Source organism: Furipterus horrens, unplaced genomic scaffold (assembly GCF_987537825.1).
Source record: "Furipterus horrens unplaced genomic scaffold, mFurHor1.1.pri manual_scaffold_6, whole genome shotgun sequence".
Lineage (NCBI taxonomy): Eukaryota > Metazoa > Chordata > Mammalia > Chiroptera > Furipteridae > Furipterus > Furipterus horrens.
Genome location: NW_028327176.1, coordinates 100270107 through 100294615, shown reverse-complemented (window position 1 = coordinate 100294615; position 24509 = coordinate 100270107). Strand labels below are relative to the sequence as shown.

The window sequence follows — 24509 nt, the reverse complement described above, 5'->3', positions numbered from 1 at the left end:
GGGTCCGAGGTGGGAGGGAGGGAGGCCGTGGAGGCGATTAGTACCCCGCCTTACTGTTAGTAGTAACTGTTCCCAGTCTGCTGAAGGGAGAAGCAACAAAGCAGGACCGTTGGACAGCGAGGGAGCGAGGAAAGGGGATCAGGATTAATAACGCTTTCCTTAGTCCTGGTGTTTTTTTTTTTTTTTTTACAGTCTGGACCTGGCGTGGGCTCCGGGCAGTTTTAATTGGGGGGGTGGGTGGTGGGTGGGGGAGGAGTGCTCCCGGGACTGGCCCCTCAGGACGTCGGGTGGGGGTGGACAGGACTATGCCAAGGCTGTTTCGGGTGGGAGGCGGAAGGAGCCAGCACCCTGGACCAGGTTGTGGGGGAACCAGGCTGCAGGGGAACAGTGGCTGGGAGGTAAGGGTCGCTACTGTGCGCCCAGGTCCTTCTTGCTTGTCGTGGCGCAGCCGGCTCACGCCCTCACAGGTGTGTGTCCCCCTCGAATACATCCGAGTCCTCGGGGTCCCGCTTGGCCCCCATGAACGCACTCCAGCCCCCCGGGCCGTTGACAGCCCCTCCACTCTTCAGGCTGGGTTGCTTCTCCTGCATCTCCGACTGGCTGTCGCCGGCCACTGGCTGTCGCCGGGCCCAGAGAGGATCTGCCTCTGGCCGGCCTTAGCACGTGGGTTCTCGGTTTCGTGCAGCAGACATTTCATAACGCTTGTCCAGGTGACTTTGAGAGTATTTTATTAAAGCTGGGGACAGTGAAACAAGGAAGGGCTTGGCATAGAAGCAGCAACAGGAGAGAGCCTAGGCAGGGCTGCTTTGGCCCTCTGGAAAAAAAAGTCACAGTGACAGAAGTGAGCCAACGTAGGGTTGCTGTTGGGTCTATGAAAAGTCAGAGAAAAGGGGGCCTTGGAGACAGGTTCAGGGGGGTCAGCTCGGGATGAGCTGCGGCTGCCTATTTCTCCCCTAGTTGCAAGACTTGCAGGGGGACTATTAGAACTCAGGGAGAAAAAGCACACCTGAGAAAGGAAGGGGTAAAAAAGGCATGGGTTTGAGGATTTTAAAGGCTAGAAGTTTAGGGGAGGTCTTAGGGGAGGATTTCAATAGAATATTCATCAGCTTTGTGCTGAAAGGCCAAAATGAGATTTATTTCCCTAACTTTCTCAGTCCTTGGGTGTGGTTGGCACAAATGGTACTAATTGGATTTCTTTTAAAGTCTTTTTAAAAAGATTTTATTTATTTTTAGAGAGAGGAGAAGTGAGGGAGAAAGAGAGAGAGAAACATCAATGTGTGTTTGCCTGTAGTCCGCCCCCAACTAGGGACCTAGCCTGCAACCCAGGCATGTGCTCTGACTGGGAATTGAACCAGCGGCCCATTGGTTCGCAGGCTGGGGCTCAATCCACTGAGCCACACCAGCCAGGCACGGATTTACTTATTTATTTTTTTAATCATTTTTTAAATTGTTACTCTATTACAGTTGTCCCAATTTTCCTTCTTTGCCCTCCTCTGCCCATCCTTACCCACCCCTCCAGGGATTACTGTTATCTATCTTCATGAGTTGGGTGGTTTATGCTATTTACCCTCTGGTTGAGGAGGAGCAGTGTAACCATTTACCTTTAAGTGTCCTTGGTTAGGGAAGATAGGATTTTGTGACTTACCAGATGGCTGCAAAATGCTCTCTGTCTCAGTTTCCCTATTTCATTTGTCTTGCTTACTGGCTGTCTCACTGGGAGGCAGCACATGGCAGTGAAAGATGAGGACTGATGAGTCAGGCTGGGCTGGGTTTTGAGTATCAGTTCTAACTGCGTAACGATGCCAAGCTACTGAACCTCTCCTTAGTTTTCTCAACTGTAGTGTAGACATAACTCTTGTCTGTCTCATGAGGTTGTCCAAGAACATTGCATAAGATCATATGTAACATTCGTAATGCTGCTAGCTCAGCTTCCTTTTCTGTCTCTCCCCCCACAATAAGGTCAGGGAGTTGAACTGTACTGAAGCATTCGTGGAGAGCTGAGGTCAGGGCAGAGGGACAAACAACTATATCTAATTCGATCAAGTAGAAATCCATTAAGGGTCAAATTTAATGAGTCATATGGACCAGGAGAAATGGCTGCAGAGAAAACATCTGCCCTAGGAACTTTGGCCATAAAATGCCTTCAAGGCAGATTGACCAGTACAAAAGGAACTGAAAAATGACAGTGTGGCACAGACAGTCTGATTCTCGGCGTTCTAGGGGGTGAAAGGAACTTTGCTCGCCTGGCCTGTTCCTCTAGGATGAAGAGCACCTGCTGAGCTGGTAGTGCAGCCCCAGGAAGTGGGAAGAGGGAAGCATAGAGGGAAATGGAAACCTCAGTAAGAGAGGTGGAGTTGGGGCCCTATAGGCGAGGAGAGGAAAGGTGTGCAAAGGGAAGGACCCTGTAGGCCTGGTTTTGCTCACCTATATGAGGAAGGTCTTGAATTCAAGTATGTCTAACATCTCACTCCATTCTGAAATCTTATCCTTCAATGATGCAAAAATTGAAATGGGAAGTTGAAAACAACTCACAACCAAACACTTTCCATGTCTCAAGCTGAAACCCAAAGATAAATTTAAAGTACAGACCAGCTGTCTTGGTGGTTGAACGTCTTATTTGCATAACTTTGCTGTCCTAATCGGTATGTAAAGGCTGTTCTCTGGGAAACAATACTGATAAAGAACCAGCACATAATTTGCTTAGAGCACTTATCTAAAAGGTTCACACACTGTCCTCGAACCAAGCTATGTTTTAGACCCTGAGTTTCTGGTAATATATATTTATTTCTTCCGTCTTGCCCCCTATCCCCAACTCACTGCTTAATCAAAGCAAAATGTGGCATCATCTCACCTTACCTAGTGAACAAATAGAAACACATCTCTTCTTAACTGTTTTCTTTAGGTTTTAGTTGGTAACATCCTCGTTCCCTGTTTCGTCCTTATGAATCCCAGCAACAGGCTCAGGAGAAATGTTTCCTTTTCCTCTTGAATTATGGTTCCTCCTTTAGGATTGGTCAAGTATGGGAGAACTGGTCTTTATTGGGGACTGTGAAGGAAATGCATCTTCCAGATGATCAACTCTGTGGGCTTTGTCTTCTTCCCATACTAAACAGTAAGATGCAGTCCAATTGTAGGAATGGAGTATTGTGGTTTTTGTATAAAAGTACAAAAAATTTTGTATTAAATAAAAAAGCGCGGTTGCAGTGGTTGGGTAGGTTACAGATATTGAGTTCCTGGAAGCTGTGCCCTGGATATATTTGAACAATATCAACATAGTCTTCAGTCAGGTTTTAGGAATGACTTCAAAAAAAATTTCATCTGAATTATTAAAACTACCATATGCAGTGTTTAGAAATGAAGAACAAATGAAGTGCGTTAGGAATTCGATAATAAGTACTTCCCCCCTTCCTTGTTTTTTCTAAAGTAAGGCCACGGCGTGTTTGCTACTACCGAGATAGATCACAAGGTGATCTGGGGCTGCGAAGATGACAGAAACTGTGACTACTAATGTATTTTTCTAACCTCATAAGAAAGATTTCTGTTACTATGACATTTTCATTGTTTCGTTTTCTTCAACAAAGACGTATCGTGCTTACCAAGTGCCAGATCTGGTTCTAAGCATTTTCTAAAGATTAACTTAATTTTTGTAACATGAGGTAAGCCACTACCATCAGTTTCCCCATTTTATCAATGGGGAAAGTGAGGTTCAGAGAGTAATTTGCCCAAGATCACACAGCTAGAAAGTGAATGTACAGGTTTTAAACTTGGGCACCAGTCTGAGTCTAGATACTACCCCTTAATTCTTAGAATCTGGATTTATAAAAATCCAGAGTTTTGTATTTCCAGGTCAGAAATTTTATTTTATGTTTTTTACCACGTTTAATCAATAAAAATTTATTTCCCTTAGTAACAAAACCCAGCTTGTTCTGAAATGAAACAACTACAAAATTGTCAGCAATAGGGAGTTTTCCTCTGTAGAGGTCGCTCCAATTTCCTACTTTTTTTTTTCTGTGATCACTTGAGATGGAAAAGCCAGATATCCAATGGCTGGATGCTTTGAGAGCTATTTTTTAAAATTAAGGGCTCTTTCAAGTAAATCAGAGGTGATGGGGCCCCGCTAATCTGAACTCGGTTCTGTTGATCTTGGTTTTGTCTGTACCAGGCAGCAGCAGCAGCTAGAACCAAAGGCATCCTCCCTTCGCCAGAAGCCTCCTTGACTAAAAATTCCAGACAGTCGTCCTGTCTGTCAGCCCAAATTTCCTATGGGAAGTAGACTTGAAGTGTAAACACCAGGAAGCCGGGCTGAAGGGAGCAGATTATTCCCTCTAAGAGGCTGCTGTGTCCCAGCGCTTGCCCCCCAGGGCTGTCCCAGCCACAGTCACTTTACAACGGAAGGAATAGGTGGGCTGTTTTCACCCACACCCCACACCCCCCCACCTCTGCCTTTTCCAACTTTGCTTCCAGTAATGCCATTACCAGCAGACAGCACCTTTCTGTTTTACCTCTTCGGATGTTTGAGGAGTATTAAAGCACACAGAACTGTTGCAGGAGAAAAGCCTTATTGCAAGTAGCTTGAAAAGCATTTCCTCGCCCTGGCTTGTGTGGCTCGGTTGGTTGGAGTGTTTTCCCTTAAATGTAGGGTTGTGGGTTCAATTCCCAGTCAAGGCACATACCTAGGTTGTGGGTTTGATCCTTGGGTTTGTACGGGAGGCAACCAATAGATGCTTCTCTCTCACATCGATGTTTCTCTTCTTTCCTCTCTCTCTAAAAGCAAAGAAAGTATTCTCAGGTGAGGGTATAAATTTTTTTAAAAAGCGTTATGTCGTGCAAGCAGCTGATGTGGCCTTTGCCCTGGGGCGTTGAGGCTGCTGTTTTCCCCAGGCTCACCCACTGATGACTCCTTCCTCTAGGCTTTAGAAGGAAGGTATTTTTTAGATGTATATTTTATTCTATAATTTATCTAGCAGCCTTTGAATTTAAGGTTTTTGGGATATTAAAAAAAAAATCAGCATTTTCCCCACATAGGGCTAAAATGCAAATAAAATACTTAAAAATTAGTGTCCTTGAATCAACCTGGTCAGGTATTATGTATGCAGATTTTGCAGAGGATGAGGAATTTCTAGAATCCTGTTGCTCATATTTCACAACTAATTGGTTGTAAACATTGCAGTGTGTGTACAGAATTCCACATATTTATTAGGTGTGTTGAAGATATGTTGCATTTAAAAAAATAAGTGGGTTCAAGTTTATAAAAAATCAGACAACTCCTACTGTGTTTCATAAAATCTAAGTCACCATTGATTGTAAGACATACCATTATTTACATACCACTAAGGAAAACCCACTGCAACCAAACTGTAGAAAGGCATTGATTAAAATATGCATTCAGATGTCTTAGAGTTAGTGAAAGATGGCAATATCTTTCTCAGCCACAATCTTGCCTGTTTACTGTAGAGTATGACAACATGATTAACTGCGATTTCAAATGCCTTGTTCAGTTCTCAGCTTTTCTCTACTTAGCCCATGGGCAGCATTTGGCACCTCCTTTCGGACTCCTTGAAACACTTCCTTCCCTTGGCCTCCAGGACAAGGCATCCTCCTGGTTCTCTCCTATGGCTATTCCTTCTTCTGTTCCTTCTTCGCCTCTTTGGCTGGTTCTTCTTTGTCAACCTGCCATCCAAGCCGTAGAGAGCCCCAGGGTTCAGGACATGCAACCCTTTTCTACTTGCACACTCTTCCTCCCTTGATGGCCCATGGCTTTAAAATACCTTCTCTCTGTTGGTAATCCCCAAATGCGCATATCCAGCCTGGGTCTTGTACCTGAACTCAACATGCAGATATCCTCCCTCCTGCTTGACAGATCCAAATTCTGACAAGCACCTCACTCTTAAGACATTTAAAGCTGAATTCCAAACCATACCTCCACATCAGTCTCCCATTGCAGAAAGTGGCTGCTCCTCCAGTTGTCTGGTTGCTCAGGCCAAAATCTTAGAGTTATCCTCAACTCCTTTCCTTCTTTCTCATCCCTTATGAGATCCATTAGCAAGTCTAATCAGTTGTACCTTCCAAATATATACAGATGTTGATCATTTCTGATCATTTCTATTTCTACCACTCTGGCTCAAGCCACTGTTGTCTCTCCTGTATCATTGCTGTGGTCTCTGACTGTTTGCTCCACTTTAGTTTATTCTTGACATAAGAGCCAGAGCGATCCTGTTCAAAGGTAAGTCAGACCATGTCATTCTCTGTTCAAAATCTCCAGTGACTTTCACTATACTCAGAGTAGCAGCCTTGATGGCCCCGTGTGATCTGTATTCCCTGCCCCACCATTCTCTGAGCCTGACTCCCACTTCTTTCCCTCTGGCTCACTGGCACCAGCCTCCTGTTCCTCCTTGTTCATGCCAGCATCCTTCTCTCCTTCGCATCTGCTGTTCCCTTTTCCTGGATGTGCCTTCCCCCAGATATCTGCAGGGCTCCCTGCCTTACCTCCTTTGACTCTTGATTGGAAAGTCCAAGTGTCCATGAGGCCTTTTCTTAGATGTGGGGGAGAAGACCCTTTTCTAAAACTGAGCCCTGCCCCCTCCTCTCTATTTCTCCACTCTAATTTTCTTTTTAGCATACCTTGCTACCCAACACACTAATATTTTATTACTTATTTCCATTATTCTCCCTGCTTCACCCAGTAGAATGCAGGTTTCACAAGGTCAGGACTGTGTTTTGCTTTGCTCACTGCCATATCCCTGGTGCCTAGAATAGTGTCTGGAACAAAGTAAGTGCTCACTGCACTTTAGTTGAATGATTAAATAAATGAATAGCTTTGAACACTGGCTAAGACATGAGGAGGGAGGCATTTTTAGTTTTGTGCATTTTGTTTTCCTCTGTGGAATGAAATAAAGGACTATTAGTTTTTCTCATAGCCTTAGTCATATCTATTTCTTTCATCTGGAAAATTATCTGCCGTTTTGATAGTTTGTCATTGGTAAACATTCTGTCCATTAACTTCATAAGACCTTTGCACAGTGCTTTTTAGTATCTCATGAGATTCATCTGAGCTTACAATGATTGTCCTTTGAACTTTCAACAAAATAGAGATTATTTTTTTTAAATCCTCACCTGAGGATATATTTACTGATTTTGGAGAGGAAGAGAGTGAACGAAGCATTGTTGTGAATGAGAAACATCGATTGGTTGCCTCCTGTATATGCCTTGACTAGGGGACTGAACCTGCATCCTAGGTGTGTGTCCTGAATGGGAATTGAATGCACAACCCTTTGGTGTATGGGATGAGGCTCCAGCCAACTGAGCCATCTGGCCAAGGCAAAAGCAGTATTTTTTAACTTGGGGCAAATCAAGTTCCTAGTGCTGATAAAGCAGTTTCCTGTATGAAGTGTTGTGAGTGATCCCTGTTGATAAACCATTTTTTAACCATCCTATGATGTGCTGGTCACTGCAACAACACATATACATGTGAGACTGTCGCTTTTAGGAGCACTTACTCTTAACAGGTCAGACAGACTGTTGCCTGGATGGATGACTCATCTGCAGGAGGATTTCTCTGCAGTGGGAGAATCCAGGAGAACTTGGCTCCTGCTGAGCTCTGGTCCCTAATGTAGATGCGGTGGACCACCCTCAATGGGAAGGGGGCACCAGCAGAGGAAGAGGTTGTTGCACAAGACCTGGGTTTCTGTGCCCACTGGTGATCACTCTGTGGGTCTTCATTGTCATTATTATAGAGTCTGGAGATCTGGCAAGGCCACAGGGCAAAGCTGTGATGGGAGGTGGCTGTTCAAGTACTTAATTAATGGTTTGTTTCAAGGGTTAATGAGATGGTAAATGGTGGGGGCATTCAGGCAAGACAGGAGAGATGACAAAAAGGCTCCCATTCATTCATTCAAAGACAGTGTGCTTCTATCCTGTGCTAGGCTCTGGGAAGGCTTAGAGATAACTGATCAAAGCTGATGTGGGGCTTGAGCAGATGGTGGTCAGAAAATTACCAATGTATAGAAAGAACATTGATTCTACGAATGCTAAAGCCAGGCTTTACGTCAAACTTCCAAACTTGACCGATGTTGTTCTGTACATATATTGTGTCCATCTTTGCCCTTGTATCTGTAATTTGTAAGCTTGAGGTCAGAGCGCATGCTTACATGCGTGTGGGGGGTGGCGGCCGTCAGGGTGGTGGTAAAAGGGAACTAGTGTTGAGCTCATGTCTCCTGATTCCCACATGTGTGTCTTAAAAGGCTGCTGTGTGTGGAGCAGGCAGCACAGGGGAACTGGGGAGTCATCTGTCCATGGAGGAGGTTGTGCATTAATTACCTCCATGGGAACTTTCTCATTATTTGTCTCTCTACCTCTCTTTCTGGAAGAACAATGAGAACTGACATTACATTTAACAAGTATGGGAGATGCAGTGGGAATGCTTTGATCTTTTAAATGATGAGCATTTGGCACCATGAAAGCGCTTTTTTTAAATTAAAAAAGTTTTTTTCCATGTACCCTTTATGGGCGGAGCCGGGTTGTACAGCATGAAACCTAGAGCACTGCATCGTGGGTTACAGATGGCCTTTGTTTCCTCTGGCTCTGTCATCACTGTCCTTCATACCTCGTCCAGGGGAAGCTTTAATATGGCTCTTAACGATGGCAATCATTTCAGATATTTTACCTCCAAAAGGAAGGGAGCTCTAATACCTTCTGATTATAAAGTTCAGTTCAGGCTTTTGTAAAAAGAGGAGGGACCCTTTTTTGCCTACTGCAGCTCACATTGAGCTTAAAAAGGAAAGAGTCTCAAATTAGTGTTGTCACCTGGATAGTATACAATTCAGGGTTTTAGAATGCCCTGGAAAGCACCATTTCTTCCATAATCACCCAGCTGGTCACTTCATGACTCTCTCCCTCATGGTTCTCAAAGCCTAAAATATTTACTGTTATCCTTTATAGTACAAGTTTACTCACTTCTTCTTTTTAGGGTACCATAGTTTTAAAGAAAGTTAATACACTTGCTAGCCCTCAGAGAAAACTTCCCCAGCAACTGCTTGGTCAGTAAATAACAGGCCAGGAAGAAGCACACACACCATGGCCAAGCCTGAGTGCACTTATACTAGACTGAGTGGCCATGTCCTACGTAGGAACATAATTCCAGTGAACAACAATGCTCTTTGGCAACACTACATTCCCTATTAACCACAATAGAGGTACCTCTAACTAGCTGGGTAACTTGAACTAGACACCAACCTTTCTATATAAGATTCCTCATATAAAATTAAACACTTAAAACATTATATATCCCACATAATAACATGTGTATATATATAAAGTATATACAAATACATGTTCTATATGTGTGTTTGTGTTATATATACAGCTTAAAAAGAAATAGTAAAATAAACATCAAATAAAGTAATAAAAAGAAGACCCGTTTTCTCACCATCCAGCTTAGGAAACAGACCTTGTGAACAGCTTTGAAGTTCCTTTGTGCACCTACTGGGTAACATTCCCTTCCCTCCCCCCAGAGGTAACTATCTCAATTTGGTTTAATCATCCTACTGCTTTCCTCTCCAGTTGTATTTAGTTTTGCCTAGAACTTTTTTTTCTAAAGAAAGAACACTTTCAAAGCCCATTGAATTATGTTTCATTGGTGTCACTACAGTTTTCTCTACATTTTCTTGGTGATAAACTCTTTTTGTCTTAAAAATTCAGAAGGGCTGTCTCTCCAGCCAACATAGTAACACACAGTGGCTGCTCAGTAAATACTCCTGAAATATTCTGCAGATTTTTCTTTTCTCCTTGGTGGTAAGGTGGGGACACAGTGCATCGAACTCATGGGCTAGATCAGACTGATTTCCCTTGCTCTGCTGTAGTTTTGTGATTTATCAACTCCTACAATGGGAGGGGCCAGTGGTGTAGAACGTTGCTGACCAGGCCAGTTCATGAGAGTTGACTTGCATGTTTTCATTGTAAAAGAATAGGATAAAACCTGATTTGTAGGCTTTAAACTTAGCTTCTAGTCAATTTTAGTTTGAAGGAAAATCGCATTGTATCTAGTCTTTGTGTTTTTCTTTTTCCTTTTTTTTCTTTATTTTGTGGCTGAAAGAAAAAGTATAAACACTGGGTTGTGGAAGAAGGAGCTGTTATTAAGCTTAAGTCTTTTCAACTCTGTAATTACTCTATAAAGGCTGTGTATTTGCATCAGAAATGCATTTAATCTTAAGTTATAGTCCCCAGTATATGGAGCATTTATAATGATGGGGTACTTCCAAAAATAAATCAACTCTATAGAAAATGTTAATCAGCTCATCCCCAGGGACCATAGTGAGTGTCTCCATTGTACAAATGAGGAAATGGCCATGACAGTTAGTGGTTTGCCCAAAGCCACACTGTCACTGGCATTATGAAGATTTAAGCAGTGGACCCACATACAAGAAAACACAGTTATATTTTCATGTAAGACACTGTGGACCTTAGTCAAATTGACCTAAATTAAGGTTCAGGGACTAATAAGCCTTTTGGTGTTTGGCACAACCTACCACATCAACCTCAAGAGCTGCCTTACTCCTCAAAGTTACCTGTGGGGGTTTTGGAGGAGTCTGTTTGCTTGAAATCAAGAGCTCCGAATCTGGCTAAACATTGCTGTGAAAACTGAAAAGCAACTGGTTCAAGTATATTTTACACTGCCAAAGAAAACAGTGTGAGAAGGACAGTAATGTCTCAATTTGTGGCATTCTACTTTTACAGTTGACAAGCAAGCAGCTTCTACTAAGTTGAACTTCTTTTCGAGACTGTTTTCAAGAGGATGTTTCAGGGTGTATATGCAGCCTTCTAAATCATCTGTCTCAATAGGATTGCATGTGCAGAGGAAGGATTTAATTGAGGAACCACAAAGCCTCCATTTTCAAAGAAATTTCTGGAACTTGTGGTGCTCTTAAGCAAAAATCGATAGCTCAATTTATAAGTATTTCCCCCAATGATTGGAGCAAAAAAGTTTTTTTTCTCCCTTGGTTGACCTCTAGTTAATTGAAAAAGTCAACCATAATAAGAAGCTCCTCCTTATTCTCCTCTTTTCCTTTCTTCACTAAGCATCATTTGGGAATGTGACCCCATTTTGTTTATTGAGTAGCAAATGTTTTTAAGCTATTGTTAATCATAATAACTCTTGCATCAGGGCATGTAAGTATGACTTCATTGGAAGACATGTTATTGATTCAGAGAACGCACCCACCTGTTGTGTAAACTGCCAGAGTCCTTACTGTGAGGTTACATGCACACGACGTATAAATTTGGGCAAAGCCATTATGTAATTGCAGAGACCAGAATGACAATATATAACATTATTTGGAAATTGGGCTCCGTGCCCAACCTGCTTACCTTTTATAATATCGAGCAAATTGTAAAATTTTTCCAAGGTTTTTTTTTCCTTCTGTGCAATTGGAATGTTAATGCTTTATAAAGATGTTCAGTGAGCTAATGTCTTAATGTCTGGAAGATAATAGCTGTTGTTATTATAGTGTCATTTTGGTTGTCTCCATTATAACTGCAAGTCAACTTAAATAGATTAGAAAATTGCTTCTTGAGCATAAGTTAGAGTACAAGGAGTCAGAAGTTCTTAAGGACTGCCTCCATTGGGTTAGAACAGCTGGGTGCATTGTCAGCTGACATAATGGATGCCCCGCCCCAGAATCTGAACACTCTACCCAGACAGTGCTGGTTCAACTCACTGCAGTTTAAATCGGTGGCTTATCTTTTTCTAGATTTGTTGAAGTCGCTACTTTGTCCGGGAGCCTCTTATTTTATTTGGTTCTAGCTGTTTTTAGCAATAACAAAGGAATTACTCTGATTACTTTGTTTGGGTTTGGCTTTCAGAACATCTTTTAGGGGTGAGTTATTATACTTTCAGGATTTCTCCTATTTCTGGTTTCAAATTCAGGAATTGAAATTTGCAGGAGTTGCCTAACTTGTCCCCAGGATTTGCCAAGTGCTCATAGGAGACAAATGCAATCCTTTAACATGAAACAATAAGTGTCCTTGTTTTAGTTCATTAGAATAGAGGGGCCTTATATAAAGATCTTCCCTCACATGCTTTCATTCATTCATTATTTTTATTTTGTCTCGAATAGGTATTGACATCCTGAAGCTTGTAGCGGCCCAAGTGGGAAGCCAGTGGAAGGATATCTATCAGTTTCTGTGCAATGCCAGCGAGAGGGAGGTGGCCGCGTTCTCCAATGGGTACACGGCGGACCATGAGCGGGCCTATGCAGCTCTGCAGCACTGGACCATTCGGGGCCCCGAGGCCAGCCTCGCGCAGTTAATCAGCGCCCTGCGCCAGCACCGGCGCAACGATGTAGTGGAGAAGATTCGTGGACTGATGGAAGATACGACCCAGGTAATGCAGTCCAGGTCTTGTGTCTTTCCTCCCAACCTTTCGGTTCCTCTGCTTCAAATTTTGCCAGGTATATGTATGCAATAAGGAAAAGTAACTGACATTAAGTGTTTAGGTATACAGATACACACATGCACACACGCTTTCAAGGGCATTGGTCCTCAGTGGGTGTTCATGAGAATCATCTAGACACCTTTTTAAAAATTCTGGTACTTTGTCCCACTGTAGACCAGTCAAGTCAGAATCTCTACAGGGGACTAGGAACAAGTATTTTTCCAAGCTCTGTAAGTGATTCTAATATGCAAAGTTAAGAATTGTCATTTTGGGGGGAGGTGCTAACATCAGACTGTGCAGCCTCATCTATTCTCCTGAACAAGAAGGAAGACTTTTTTCCTAGACCCTCTCCTCTCCAGAGGATGTTTTCTTTGATGTGGCTTAGGAAGGCTCCATCTTACCCCTTGAACATGATGGTGGTGCTGGCAGCAGTTAGTAACAGGATTCAGCCTCCTTCTTGGGCTTGTTCAATCCCCACATTGGATGGGAATGGAGGGGACCTAGGTTCGGGTCGATGAGCCCAGGCTTTGGAGTCAGAAAGCACTGGATTTGAATCCTGGCTCTGCCACTTACTAGCTGGATGACCAAGGGTAAGTGACTTAAGCTTTCTATGCTTTTGTTATCTCATTTGTAAGCTGACTTTATAGGGTGAATTAAGACTAGAAATGAAGTATATAAAATACCTGACACATTGCAGGGGTTCTGCAAATGGTAGTTATAATCGTGATATAACTCATTTTACTTAGCCTTTCCTAATCATAATGTGCTTCCCTGCAAGGCCATGAATTAAGTATAAATTGGGGTATTGATTTACATTTCTCACAGACTTCTATTAAAGTTGTGGAATATATTCCCAAAGTTAAAAAAAAGGGAAGAAAAAAAAAAGAAATTCTGCCTCTGGGACTTGATAAAACCCACTTAAAATGTAAAAACCCATTCTACCTGAGAGAGCTAGTGAATTAACTCTCAAGTCGCTATTTTTTTGCACCAAATTTTGTATATCAAGGGACTCAATTTTATGTATTAAATATTTAAGAACTCTAAGTGCTTTAACTTTTCATACCAACAGTGTAGTGTTTCTTCACCTATTGAAGTAAATAGTTCAGCTGGATCTTTTATCTAAATGACTACATAGAAATATATAGGTGCTAATTGACTCTTGAAGGTGGTCTTTAAAGCTTCGGGCATATTTTTAACTTCCTTGAAATGAGGAATTTCAGAGAAAACCATTTGCTAATAGATGTAGTAGTAAACATTCAAAGGCATACAACAGGGTCCTGTGACTTTCTGAGCAACAATCTCAATATATGTAGCTACCGCTAAAACTAGGCTTCAAGTAGCTGGATTTGGAGAAAGGAGAGGGAGATGTTTAATGTCCAATTAAACAAAATGGCTGCAGTTCAAATGGAGGGAGTCCAGAGGCAGATATTGCTGTGCTTCCTTGTAGTGCAGGCTGTAAGGAAAGGACTGGAAGGGCAAGCAGCAGGCTTGAAGAAGGATTTTTAGACACTTGAGAATAAGTCACCAAATCTCTTTGATGATGCCTATAAGAAAGATGAAATGTGGATGCCATGTTAGGATTGGTTAAGTGCAATATTTAATAAGGTGGAAAGATGACTGTGATATATTGTTAAGGGAAAAAGATTACTGAACTACGTTTCATATTGCTCATTAGAAAAAGCAAATGTAGGCATGGGAAAATACAAACAGGAAAATGAAAATGCATAAATGTATGTTATTAAATCTAGGTGGTAGGTTTAGAAATGATTTTCTTTTTAAATCATTTGCTATAATAAAAATACCACTTTGGTGATTTAAATATTTTTCAGAATGACGGGACTGAAAGGGCACAAAAAGAAGGATTGGTAGGGCTTCTTTTACTATGCTAAATTGAGAAAGTTACCATCCTCATTTTAATTTAGGGAGAGCATTGATTTATGTAACTATCAATTCTTTTTTATATGGACTGCAAGAGGTTTGTGATGCTTGTTGGATCAGATTTGCTAAAAATTTACTAAAGCTTACTGAATTTTTGGTTTCTGCGAATTCATTTAATTTCTTTGTGTATACTCAGCAATCACTTAGAATTTGGACTAGTGTTTGCGGTTATATATTATTTATATATATATATTTTGGTATTGACTATAACAAAATGCCTTTTTTATGTTTCTCTGATGATTCTGTTGAGTTCCATAAAAGTTTATTGAGCAACCTCTTTATGCCAGGCCCTGTCATAGGTACTGGGTATAGTGGACCCAACATCTCCATGGAAAAGAGTGAATCATAACAAAAAACACTGGGTCAATGAATAAGAAACACACTTAGTCCCAAGTGTCAGATTCTTGTACATTTTAGTTCTTTCCTCGCTCTGTCTCCTCTAGTTAAAAAAAAAAAAAAATCTAATATCTATCTTTCATTATTTATTTGCTACGAAACAGTGTCATGAAAGCATCTTACAGCTTTCTCTTTGGTGCTAGAGTCACCTACATGTTATGATGGATGCTGAGAAGACAACATTAAGCTTCTTATTCCATGTATTAATAATGCCCATCATTGTCTAGCAACATTCTGGACCCAACTTGGGCTCTAATTTAATAGCCAACGAGCATGGATTTCTGGCTGCCAGATCTTACTAACCGCACAGTATGTAACTGTATGTTCATAGTTTATCCCCGAGATTTGTCAAGTCAAACAAGAGAATCAGAACGCGGGGGGCATAATTGAGACTGATTCTTCCCTTCTTTTGATGGATTTGTATTCTTTGTGTATTGTGGTACTTCCCCAGGAGCTAATGAACTCTTAATGTGTAAAAAATGACTGCGTGTGTGTGTGTGTTTAAAAGTGGTTAATGTTTTCTCCTGTCCATGAGCTTGAGAGTACCGATGTTATGTTCCACTCAAAGGATTAGTCCCAGTGTGCTTTTCAATGACCTCTGTCAGGAACAGCTGGTCCATTATTAACCATAGTAGCCTATTAGCCATTTTTAAATTAAACACATTCAGAGTCTGGTTTTTCTTTTAAAACATTTTTTTTATACTTAAAAAAATTACATAGTAAATTCACTTTCTGGCGTACTATTCTTTGAGTTTTTTTTTTTAAGACTTTTTTTTTTGAGCAGTTTTAGGTTTAAAACAAAATTGAGGGGGAGGTACAGAAATTTCCCACACGCCCCCAGCTCCCACACATGCATACCCTCCTCCATAATCAATATCACTCACCTGAATGGCATAACTTTTGCCAAGGATGAAGCTACATTGACACATCATAATCATCGAAAGTCTGTAGTTTACCTTAGGGTTTACTCTTGGTGTTACATATTCTATGGGTTTGGACAAATGTGTAATGACACGTATTCATCATTATAATCATACAGAATATTTTTACTGCACTCCTGACAACCACAATTTTTTTATTATCTCCATAGTTTTGCCTTTTTCAGAATATCCTGTAGCTGGAATCTGGTTTCCTTCACTTATGGTTCCTCCATGTCTTTTCATGACTTGATAGCTCAGTTGTTTTCAGCACTGAATAATATTTCATTGTCTGGATGTACCACAATTAGCCATTCACCCACTTTATCTTAGGTATGAGCTGTGGTTTTCTGAACTCTTCTTTCAGCATCTAAACTGAACACAGCCTTCCAGAATTATATCTATTCTTCCCTTCCAGGGCATGAGCATTTGGAGGAAGCAGCAAAGCGGAGGGACAGTAGTTGGAGGTTACTGGGACTTGGCCAAAGCTATTTAAAAATCAAATGAAACAAAAACCGAATGAAACATTTCATATTGTATATGATCTCTTTCTCTCTCCATTTACTTTGATTTTTTCCCTATAGATTTATTTAAAGAAAGTCTTTTATAAATATAGCATATATTTTTAATTTAAAAAAATCTATCTAATCTGTTTTTGTAATTCAATTTGGGAGTTTCAGTGTGGTTACATTTTTAATGTAATTACTTATATATTTGGGTTTAAATCTACTCTCTTATTATTTGTTTCATATTTGTCCTGTCTGCCCTCTTTTTCCCTCTCCTTTTTAAAAAAGACTTTTATTTATTTTTAGACAGAAGGGAAGGGAGGGAGAAAGAGAGAGAAATATCTATCAGTTGCCTCTTTAAAAAAAAGTTTATGTATTTATTTTTAGAGTGAGGGAAGGGAGGGAGAAAAAGAGGGAGAGAAACATCATTGTGCATGCCCCCAACTGGGGATCTGGCCTGCAGTCCAGGCATGTGCCCTGACTGGGAGTCAAACCAGCAACCTTTTGGTTTACAGGCTGGTGATCTGTCCACTGAAACACACCAGCCAGGGCTCAGTTGTCTCTTCTAGGCATCCCAACTGAGACTGAGCCCACCATCTAGGCATATGCCCTGACTGGGAATCAAACCAGTGACCTTTCGCTTTGTGGGACAGTGCCCAACCCACTGAGCCACACCGGTCAGGGCTGTCTCATTTCTTGCCTCCTTTTGTCTTAATCAAGTATTTTTAATTATTCCACTTTTCCTCTTCTGTTAGCTTGTTAGTTACACTTTTTTTTACTGTTCACTTAGTGGAGATTACAAAATGCACACTTCAATTATGAGAGACATTTTACAAATGTGTACTTCTTACTGTTTTCAAATAATACAACAGCTTCAGAAGACTAGTCCTGTTTGGTCTTCTCTTGTATTATGCCTTTGTTGTCATGAATTTTAATAGTACACATTTCTTAACCCCCAAAAGGCATAATTTTTGTGGCTTCATAGTCAGGATTCATGCTGATTTATCTGTAGATAAATATTTTCTGCTCTTCTTTATTTCTTCCTGTAACTTCATCTTCTATCTGAAATCATTTTTCTTTGGCCTAATGAATATTTCCTGTATGTTTCAAGCAATATACTGTTTTTCTTTGTCTGGAAAATGCCCACTAAGTCAATAAATTGCATTATTTGCCCTTTGTTTTTGAAGGATAGATGGAAAATAGAATTTAAGCTTGACAGTTATTTTCCTTCAGCCCTTGCATGCTTGAACAGCAAGGGAGATGATGTGATTTTATTTTTAAATTCATATTACATAACAAATAATGCATGCAATATTATAACAGTCACTTTGGTCAATGCAAAGATGAATAAGACAAGGTCAGTGCCATCAAGGTAGCTAACAGTTGAATGGAAGAAACTTACATATCTACTTTAAGGGGACGTAAATCCACAAGAGCGGGAGGAGGGGAGTACTAAAGTTACTAATCAGCCATAATGCTGCAAATGGAAGTTTAGTGCAGCAATGTGTGCCAAGTTAAATTCCTGTCCTGGCAGCAGCACCATTTCCCCATTTCTTCACCTCCCCCCTCCCAGCTGATAACCCTCCAGATGATCCCCATACCTATGATTCTATTCCTATTCTGGTTTGCTTAGTTGGATTTTGTTTTTATTTTTTAGATTCAGTTGTTGATAGTTGTGAGTTTATTGTCATTTTAGTGTTCATAATTTTGATCTTCTTTTTCTTAAGTAAGTCCCTTTGACATTTCATATAATAATGTCTTGGTGATGTTGAACTCCTTTAGCTTTACCTTGTCTGGGAAGCACTTCATCTGCCCTTCCATTCCAAATGATAGCTTTGCTGGATAGAGTAATCCTGGTTGCAGGTTGCCTTTTATCATATTGAATACTGCTTGCCAGTCCCTTCCTACCTGCAAAGTGTCCTCTGAGAAATCAGCTGACAGTCCTATAGGCACCCCCCTGTAGGCAATTCTCCACTTCTCTCTGCTGCCCTCAGGACTCTCTTTATCTTTCACCTTTGGCATCTCGGTCATGATGCGTCCTGGTGTGGTCCCCTCTGGGTCCAGCTTGCCCGGGACCCTCTGTGCTTCCCGGACCTGTATGTCCATCTCCTTCATAAAATTTGGGAAGTTTTCCTCATTTCTTTCAACTCTTGCTTCCTCATTCTGCACTGGTTGACTGTTTTTTTTCTTCCTTATGTTCCAAATCATTGATTTGAACCCCATTTTCCTTCCCTTCACCATTGGTTTTGTGTGGATTTTCCTTCGTTTCACTTAGCATAGCCTTCACTTCTTCTCTTAGGTGTTTGCTGTACTCAAGCATATCTGTCAAGCCTGCAAGCATCTTTATGACCAGTGTTTGGAATTCTGCATCTGTTAGGTTAGCTATCTCCTCATTGCTTAGTTCTCCCACTGGAACCTTGATCCATTTCCTTGATCTGTCTCCTCATTCTGACAGGCTCCTGTGGTTGTTTGCCTCTGTGTCCCAGGTAGAGCTGGCACTCCTGTTACATTGTAAGGGGCGGAGCCTTAGGGATTCGTCATTATAGGGCGACCTATTTCACCACATTGTGGCGCTGTATATGGGGGAAGGGTCTGAGAGGGAACAATGCCTTCTGCTCAGTACTCACCCCTTTTCCAGGCACCTCTCCCACTTCCACACCAGACTGCCTCCCCTCTAGCTGCTGCCCTGGCCATCGTTCCCAGAGTGGGTGGGTCTGCGGACGTTCTAGGACCATGGGGGCCCTTTAAACAAGCAGACTCTGCCGAGACCGGCAGTTTCTGCCTCCACACCAACCCCCACTGGTCTGCACAGTCAGAAGCAATGAGGCTTGATTTTCCCTGGTGCTCGGACTGTGAGCTGAGAGATCCAGTGAGGAGCTGGGAACAATCCCCAAGTGTCCCTCCTGACTTTTTAAAACATGTGACTGTGCTTTCTGCCCACCTGCTACTGCTGCCACCACCATACCGCATCCTCTCTGCCCCCGCTTCGCCCTTCCTACCTGTCTGGATGAGTATTTCTTCTTTATATCTTTGTTTGCTGGATTTCCATATACTTTGATTTTTCTGGAACTTCTAGTTGTTTCTAGTTTTGAGGTAGTTGTATTCCTTCTTAGTTGTGGAGGGAGACACAGCGTGTCTGTCTGTACCTCCATCTTGGCCGGAAGTCCTGGCTATGTACTATTAATAGCTGCCATTATTCCCCTGCTCTAGAGGTAAGAGAATGGGAGAATGTTTCTAACTAGCTCCAATTCATACACATAATAGATCTTTTAAATCCTGAGCATTAAGCGTGTTGCGTGGGGAGGTACTCCAATTCCAAGACCCTTAGATGGTTAAGTACAAGGGTGGCTATCTGGGGTTGGTGCCCAAGAACTGGAAATTCCAGCTAATTGTAAATATTTATTCCTTACTGCCTGAGTGAATGTTCCTATGCTGGCAGGGCGTTTTTTCTGGTGAAGAAACAAAGGTGGTGGTATGTGTAAAGATAACGGTCTGTTCTTTCAATAGCTGTCAGAAAAAGGGGAACAAAATTGAGCAACTGAATTTCTAGGTTTCCTTTTATGCTGTTTTATTTTCTTTTAGAAACTTTGTATATTTAGGTAGACTTAGTCAGTGCAGTCTTTCCTCTCACTCCCTTAAAGGGAGTGGACTTGTCTGTGTTTCTATTGATTCAGAATTTTCTGTTTAAAATGGCAATTTAAGTGGTTATCAGAATTAAATGAGGTAATAGCTTGTTAAACTGTGGGATGTACAAAAGTGAGGTGCTAAAGTGATGCTTAGTGGGACTTGAATTACAATATTCCTTCGTCGTTTCATTTCAAAAAAGGGAAGGAAAAGGAATCTGATGTACATTTAAAAAAATGATAATATTTAACAAAATCACAATAATTTAAAATAATATGTTATTTAGCTGTCTGCTTTGACCACAGATTCACAAATGTAAAGAATTGATGCTCCTCAGACAGGGAGTTGGGTTATCTCATCCCACCTTCCGTTCTTCGATAATATTAGGTAGATTAAAACTACACTGTAATTAACAACAAGTGGACCTGAGGCCAGTGTTCTCATTGTTATTGACTTGAATGTAGTAGAATGATTTGATTCTTGGTTAGGGTATCTTATCCTTTCCAGAAACCATATGGAACTGTACTCTCTCTGTCTCTCTTCTCTCTCTCTCTCTCTCTCTCTTTCTTTCTTTCTTTCGTTCTCTCCCTCATTCTTCCTCTTTCTCCCTCCCTCCCTCCTTTTCTACTACAGTAGAGTCTGTGTTGAAGACTGGGTGGCTTCCCTCTATATAATCAACTGGGAGATTCTGAACAGTGGGAAGAGCACTGGGCCTTCTCTTGGCAGGGACAGAACCACTGCTTCTGCCACAGAGGGAACTACAGTGACTGATTTTTTTTTTTTTTTTTTTTTTTTGCTTACCAGCTGCAGGATGCAGCTGTCCTTATCGAAGGTCTGACTGAGACCAGTTATTTTCAGAAATTTAATGTAGTGAGGATAAGTTGAGGCAAATAGCAGCTGTACATTTAACTTTTGGCATTTTGGCCTTTCAAATTTTGTCTTTGTCTTCACTTTGCTAGTTGGTCATCTCTTAGAAAATAGGGATTATTTTCCTAAGGCCTTAAGATGTTGGCTAAACATGTATGTATTTAGCCCTTGCCCCCTGTTACATTACCACAGCATGTGGGGTCATTTAAGGCTGTGTTACTCAATTTGTAGTGTGACTTCGGGCTCTGGGGAACTTCTGGGGGGATGAGAAGGAGACGTTATAAAAGGGTCGCTGACACACAGCAGCCCCAGGTACATTGAGCGGTGCTTGTGTTTAAGGTGGTCATTGTGCATAAGTAAGCAATGCCCAGGAATAAGGCCTTAGAGTTTTAATTTCATTTCAGGCTGTTCTACTTATTTTAAGGTTTCATTTAGTTAGTCAACAACCTTTTGTTGAGCACCAGCTGTGTGCCTGATACTGTGTAAAGGAGAGAGGTGGCACAATTCAGGGGCATAAGCAAACGTTACAGTAGAAGTGTTCATGAGGAAATGAAAGGTAGTATCACAAGACGGGGGTACTCAGCCCCCAAAATATACATAGAAAATGTAAGGAGGCATATATTTATCGATTTGAAAGTCATTAAAAAAAAAAAAGAACTGTGGTTTCTTCTGAGACTATATTTTCATCTTCTTCCCCTAGACTTTCCCATCTGGTTTCTGCCTGGGGAGCACCACCTGCTTTTTTACACCAAGGGCTTCTCAAACCTTTGATTCTGCAAAGAGTATCTAATTTACTTAGAACCTAGTGTTGTTTTGCTCAGTAGAAAGCTTTTCAGAAATCTTTCACTGTTCTGCAGTATTAGAAGTGTAGCAATAAGGTGCCACTTCCCATCAAGTGCTGGCATTTGAACTTTGAATCTCCAAGAACTAATAGAAAGGACTGACAAATTGAATAATTTGGTTTTGGGCTTCTGGATTCAGTTTAAATCTTGCTTTTGCCACTCACTGTGTGATTGTTACTGGACAGGGTGCCTAGCTCTGAGTGGGTCTGCCCAGGGCCAGCTGGTAGTGTATAGGTTCTTGACTTTGTAGGAAGATTTCACAAATTTGACTGTAGGCCATTGTAAGGGTATGTTTATTAAAGCTGGAACAGTGAAACAAGGAAGGGCTTAGCATAGAAGAAGCAATAGGAGAGCCTAGGCTGGTCTGCCTTAGTTCACTGGGAAGTCAGAGAAAAGGGATTAGCCTGGGACAAGCTGCAGCTGCCTGTTTATCCCCTGGTTGCAAGGCTTGGGGGTCCCTTAGAGTTTAGGAGATGCGTGCCTGTGGGGGAAGGAGATGGGGAAAGAAAGTTTGTGGGCTACTCCCCAGAGGGAGATCTCTGAGTGTTGGGTCCTTTGTCTTGTGTTTTTATCTCTCTCTTGCAGGTAGGAATCTCAGGAGAGGTCTATGGGGAGGGTTTCAGCAGACTGTTCATGTTTTCCAGGTGTGTTCTCTCAGGGTCTTGGTCTCGATTGATTATTGGTCAGCGCCAGGGCAAGGGTTCCTTAGTCATTGCAGGTGATATTGGTTTTGCTGCTTTTCTGGGCCTGGAGCTGAAATACAACTGAGGCCTAGATGTTATCTCTAGAGAGGAGAACTTCTGTATCTGGCTGAAAATTGCTCGGCCAGTGTGTTCGGCTATTTGTCTCAGTTTCCCTATTCCACTTGCCAAGGAATTTTCCCGGCTTCTTACTATCATGTCTCATGACCTTGAGTAAGTCCCATTGTGTCTCCAAACCTCAGTTTTTTCACAGTCGCCTTGTAAGTATCCGGCAAGGAATAGAGATATACGAAGATAGTGTGTGTATAAACTAGATTTAGTGAGTGTAAATACCTAGTCTTGCACTTGACTATATATAGTAGGTGCTCATTGAATCTTATGCTACAATTTGAATTCACATTTTTTTTTTTAGACTCAAGAGCAAGTAATACCACTCTACTTTTAATAATACACATTAAGGAGAAAGGGCAGCAGTGTTTGCTGAGTTATCTATTGTGTCCCAGACACCATCTGGGTGCTCTAACATCTGTGCTTATCTAGCAAGATTCATGGCCCTGTGGGGTATAAGTAGATAGTAGAATTAAAATATATTTCTGTATTTTGTTGAATGACATGTCAATTGAAAAATGTACCATTATTATATGTACCAGTAAGAAAGAAATAAAGCCCTAGGTGGTGTGACTCAGTTGGTTGGGTGTCCATTGTCCCACAAACTTAAAGGTTGCTGGTTAGATTCCCCGTTAGGGCATATGCCTGGGTTGTGGGTTTGGTCCTTGGTCAGGGTACATACTGTATGGAAGGCAACCAATGGATGTTTATCTCCTTTTCTTTGTCCCTCCCCTTCTCTCTAAAAATAAAAATACTGCCAATTACAGTTGCAAGATATTTCTCTGTTTCCGAGATATTAAAATGTGAAAAAAAATATTCATCATTATAGTTAAAACTTTAGGAATGCAAGTTATAGGAAGAAAAGGTCTGGGAAACAGATTCTTGGGATATTGCTATCAATATATTCTCCCTTCCCAACATACACATGCCTTTTTTTTAAGTAGTCTTTTAAGGATGGGATGGTTTAACACAAGCAATTTATTTAGTAAACATTAATGGAACACCTGTTTTCAAAAAAAATGTTATTGATTGATTTTGAGAGAGAGGGAGAAACATTGATTTGTTATTCCACTTATTAATGCATTCATTGGTTGCTGCTTATATGTGCCCTGACTGGGAGTTGAAAGTGCAACCCTGCATGTGGAGATGATACTTAACAAACTGGGCTACCTGGCCAGGGCCACATACCCATTAGGTTTTAGAGTCCTGTACCAGGCACTGAAGATAGTAAATGAAAAGCACATATAGGTCGGCAGCCGTCTGTCTCGAGAGACGATGGTGTAGCTTCTTAAGAGTCTATCTGCACCGCCAAGAATGGTTGTGCAGTCCAACTCGGGAATGACACGGTATCTGTCTCTTCCCGTGTTAAATCGACATCTTGCGATGATGCCGGAGTGTCCTCTCCAGTGAAGCTGAAGCTACAGAGCCTGGGCAGGGTGATATGGAGGGTCTGCTGTTGCCCATGCAGCAGACCCCCCCTCTCTTCGCAGCTGAAGGGTCCAAGGGAAAGACGGAGTCAATACAGCTTGGCTTCAGGTGCGCCGCAGGAGTTGCCGGTGTTGACTACAACGTCAAACCGCCTTAGGGACTCCGGCTCCGGATTTTCTGTCGGGGTTTACTCCCTTAGCCTTTCCCCTGAAGAGGTATGCTGCAAGGCAGCGGAGGTTTTTTGGAGTCAGAGTTTTCCTTCTCTGATGTGCCCTGACTGGAAGATCGAACCAGCGACACTTAGCTCGCAGGCCGACGCTCAATCCACTGAGCCAAACCAGCCAGGAACAAAAGCACATATACACACACAACATAAAAACAGGAAATTCTCTCTTGAGATGCTGACTTTTTAGAGGAGAGATAGGTATGTGAGTCAACCTTTAGAATATATTCTGCAAAACTGCTGTATACAGTATTTGAGGTGGGCTTTTATTTTTTTCCTGAGACATGTGTCTCAACATTCAGAAAAGGCTAAGTCTATTAGATGATGACATTTTCCAGCCCGTTAATCCACACCCTTCCTGGCTTTCTCAGAAAGTGTATTGGGAGGAAATCAGAATCAATATTGCGAAAAGAAGCTTATTTTCTTCATCAATTACCAGTACTGAAGATCATATTTTCATTTTTTTTTAAAAGCCAAAACACGTATCTGGATAAAGCTTAGTAGCTTCCAGTTTTGGCCTAGCCTCTTCACC

The 24509-nt window shown here is 41.5% G+C and overlaps 1 protein-coding gene across 1 annotated transcript in view; it reads left to right on the top strand.

Moving 5' to 3' along the window:
• The window catches only part of TNFRSF21 (TNF receptor superfamily member 21), a 74826-nt gene that overhangs the window by 32999 nt on the left and 17318 nt on the right, over positions 1-24509 (top strand). The window contains exon 4 of the mRNA XM_090282556.1: positions 12111-12376. Within this exon, the coding sequence (XP_090138682.1) occupies positions 12111-12376 (266 nt within the window). The remainder of the gene's footprint in view (positions 1-12110; positions 12377-24509) is intronic.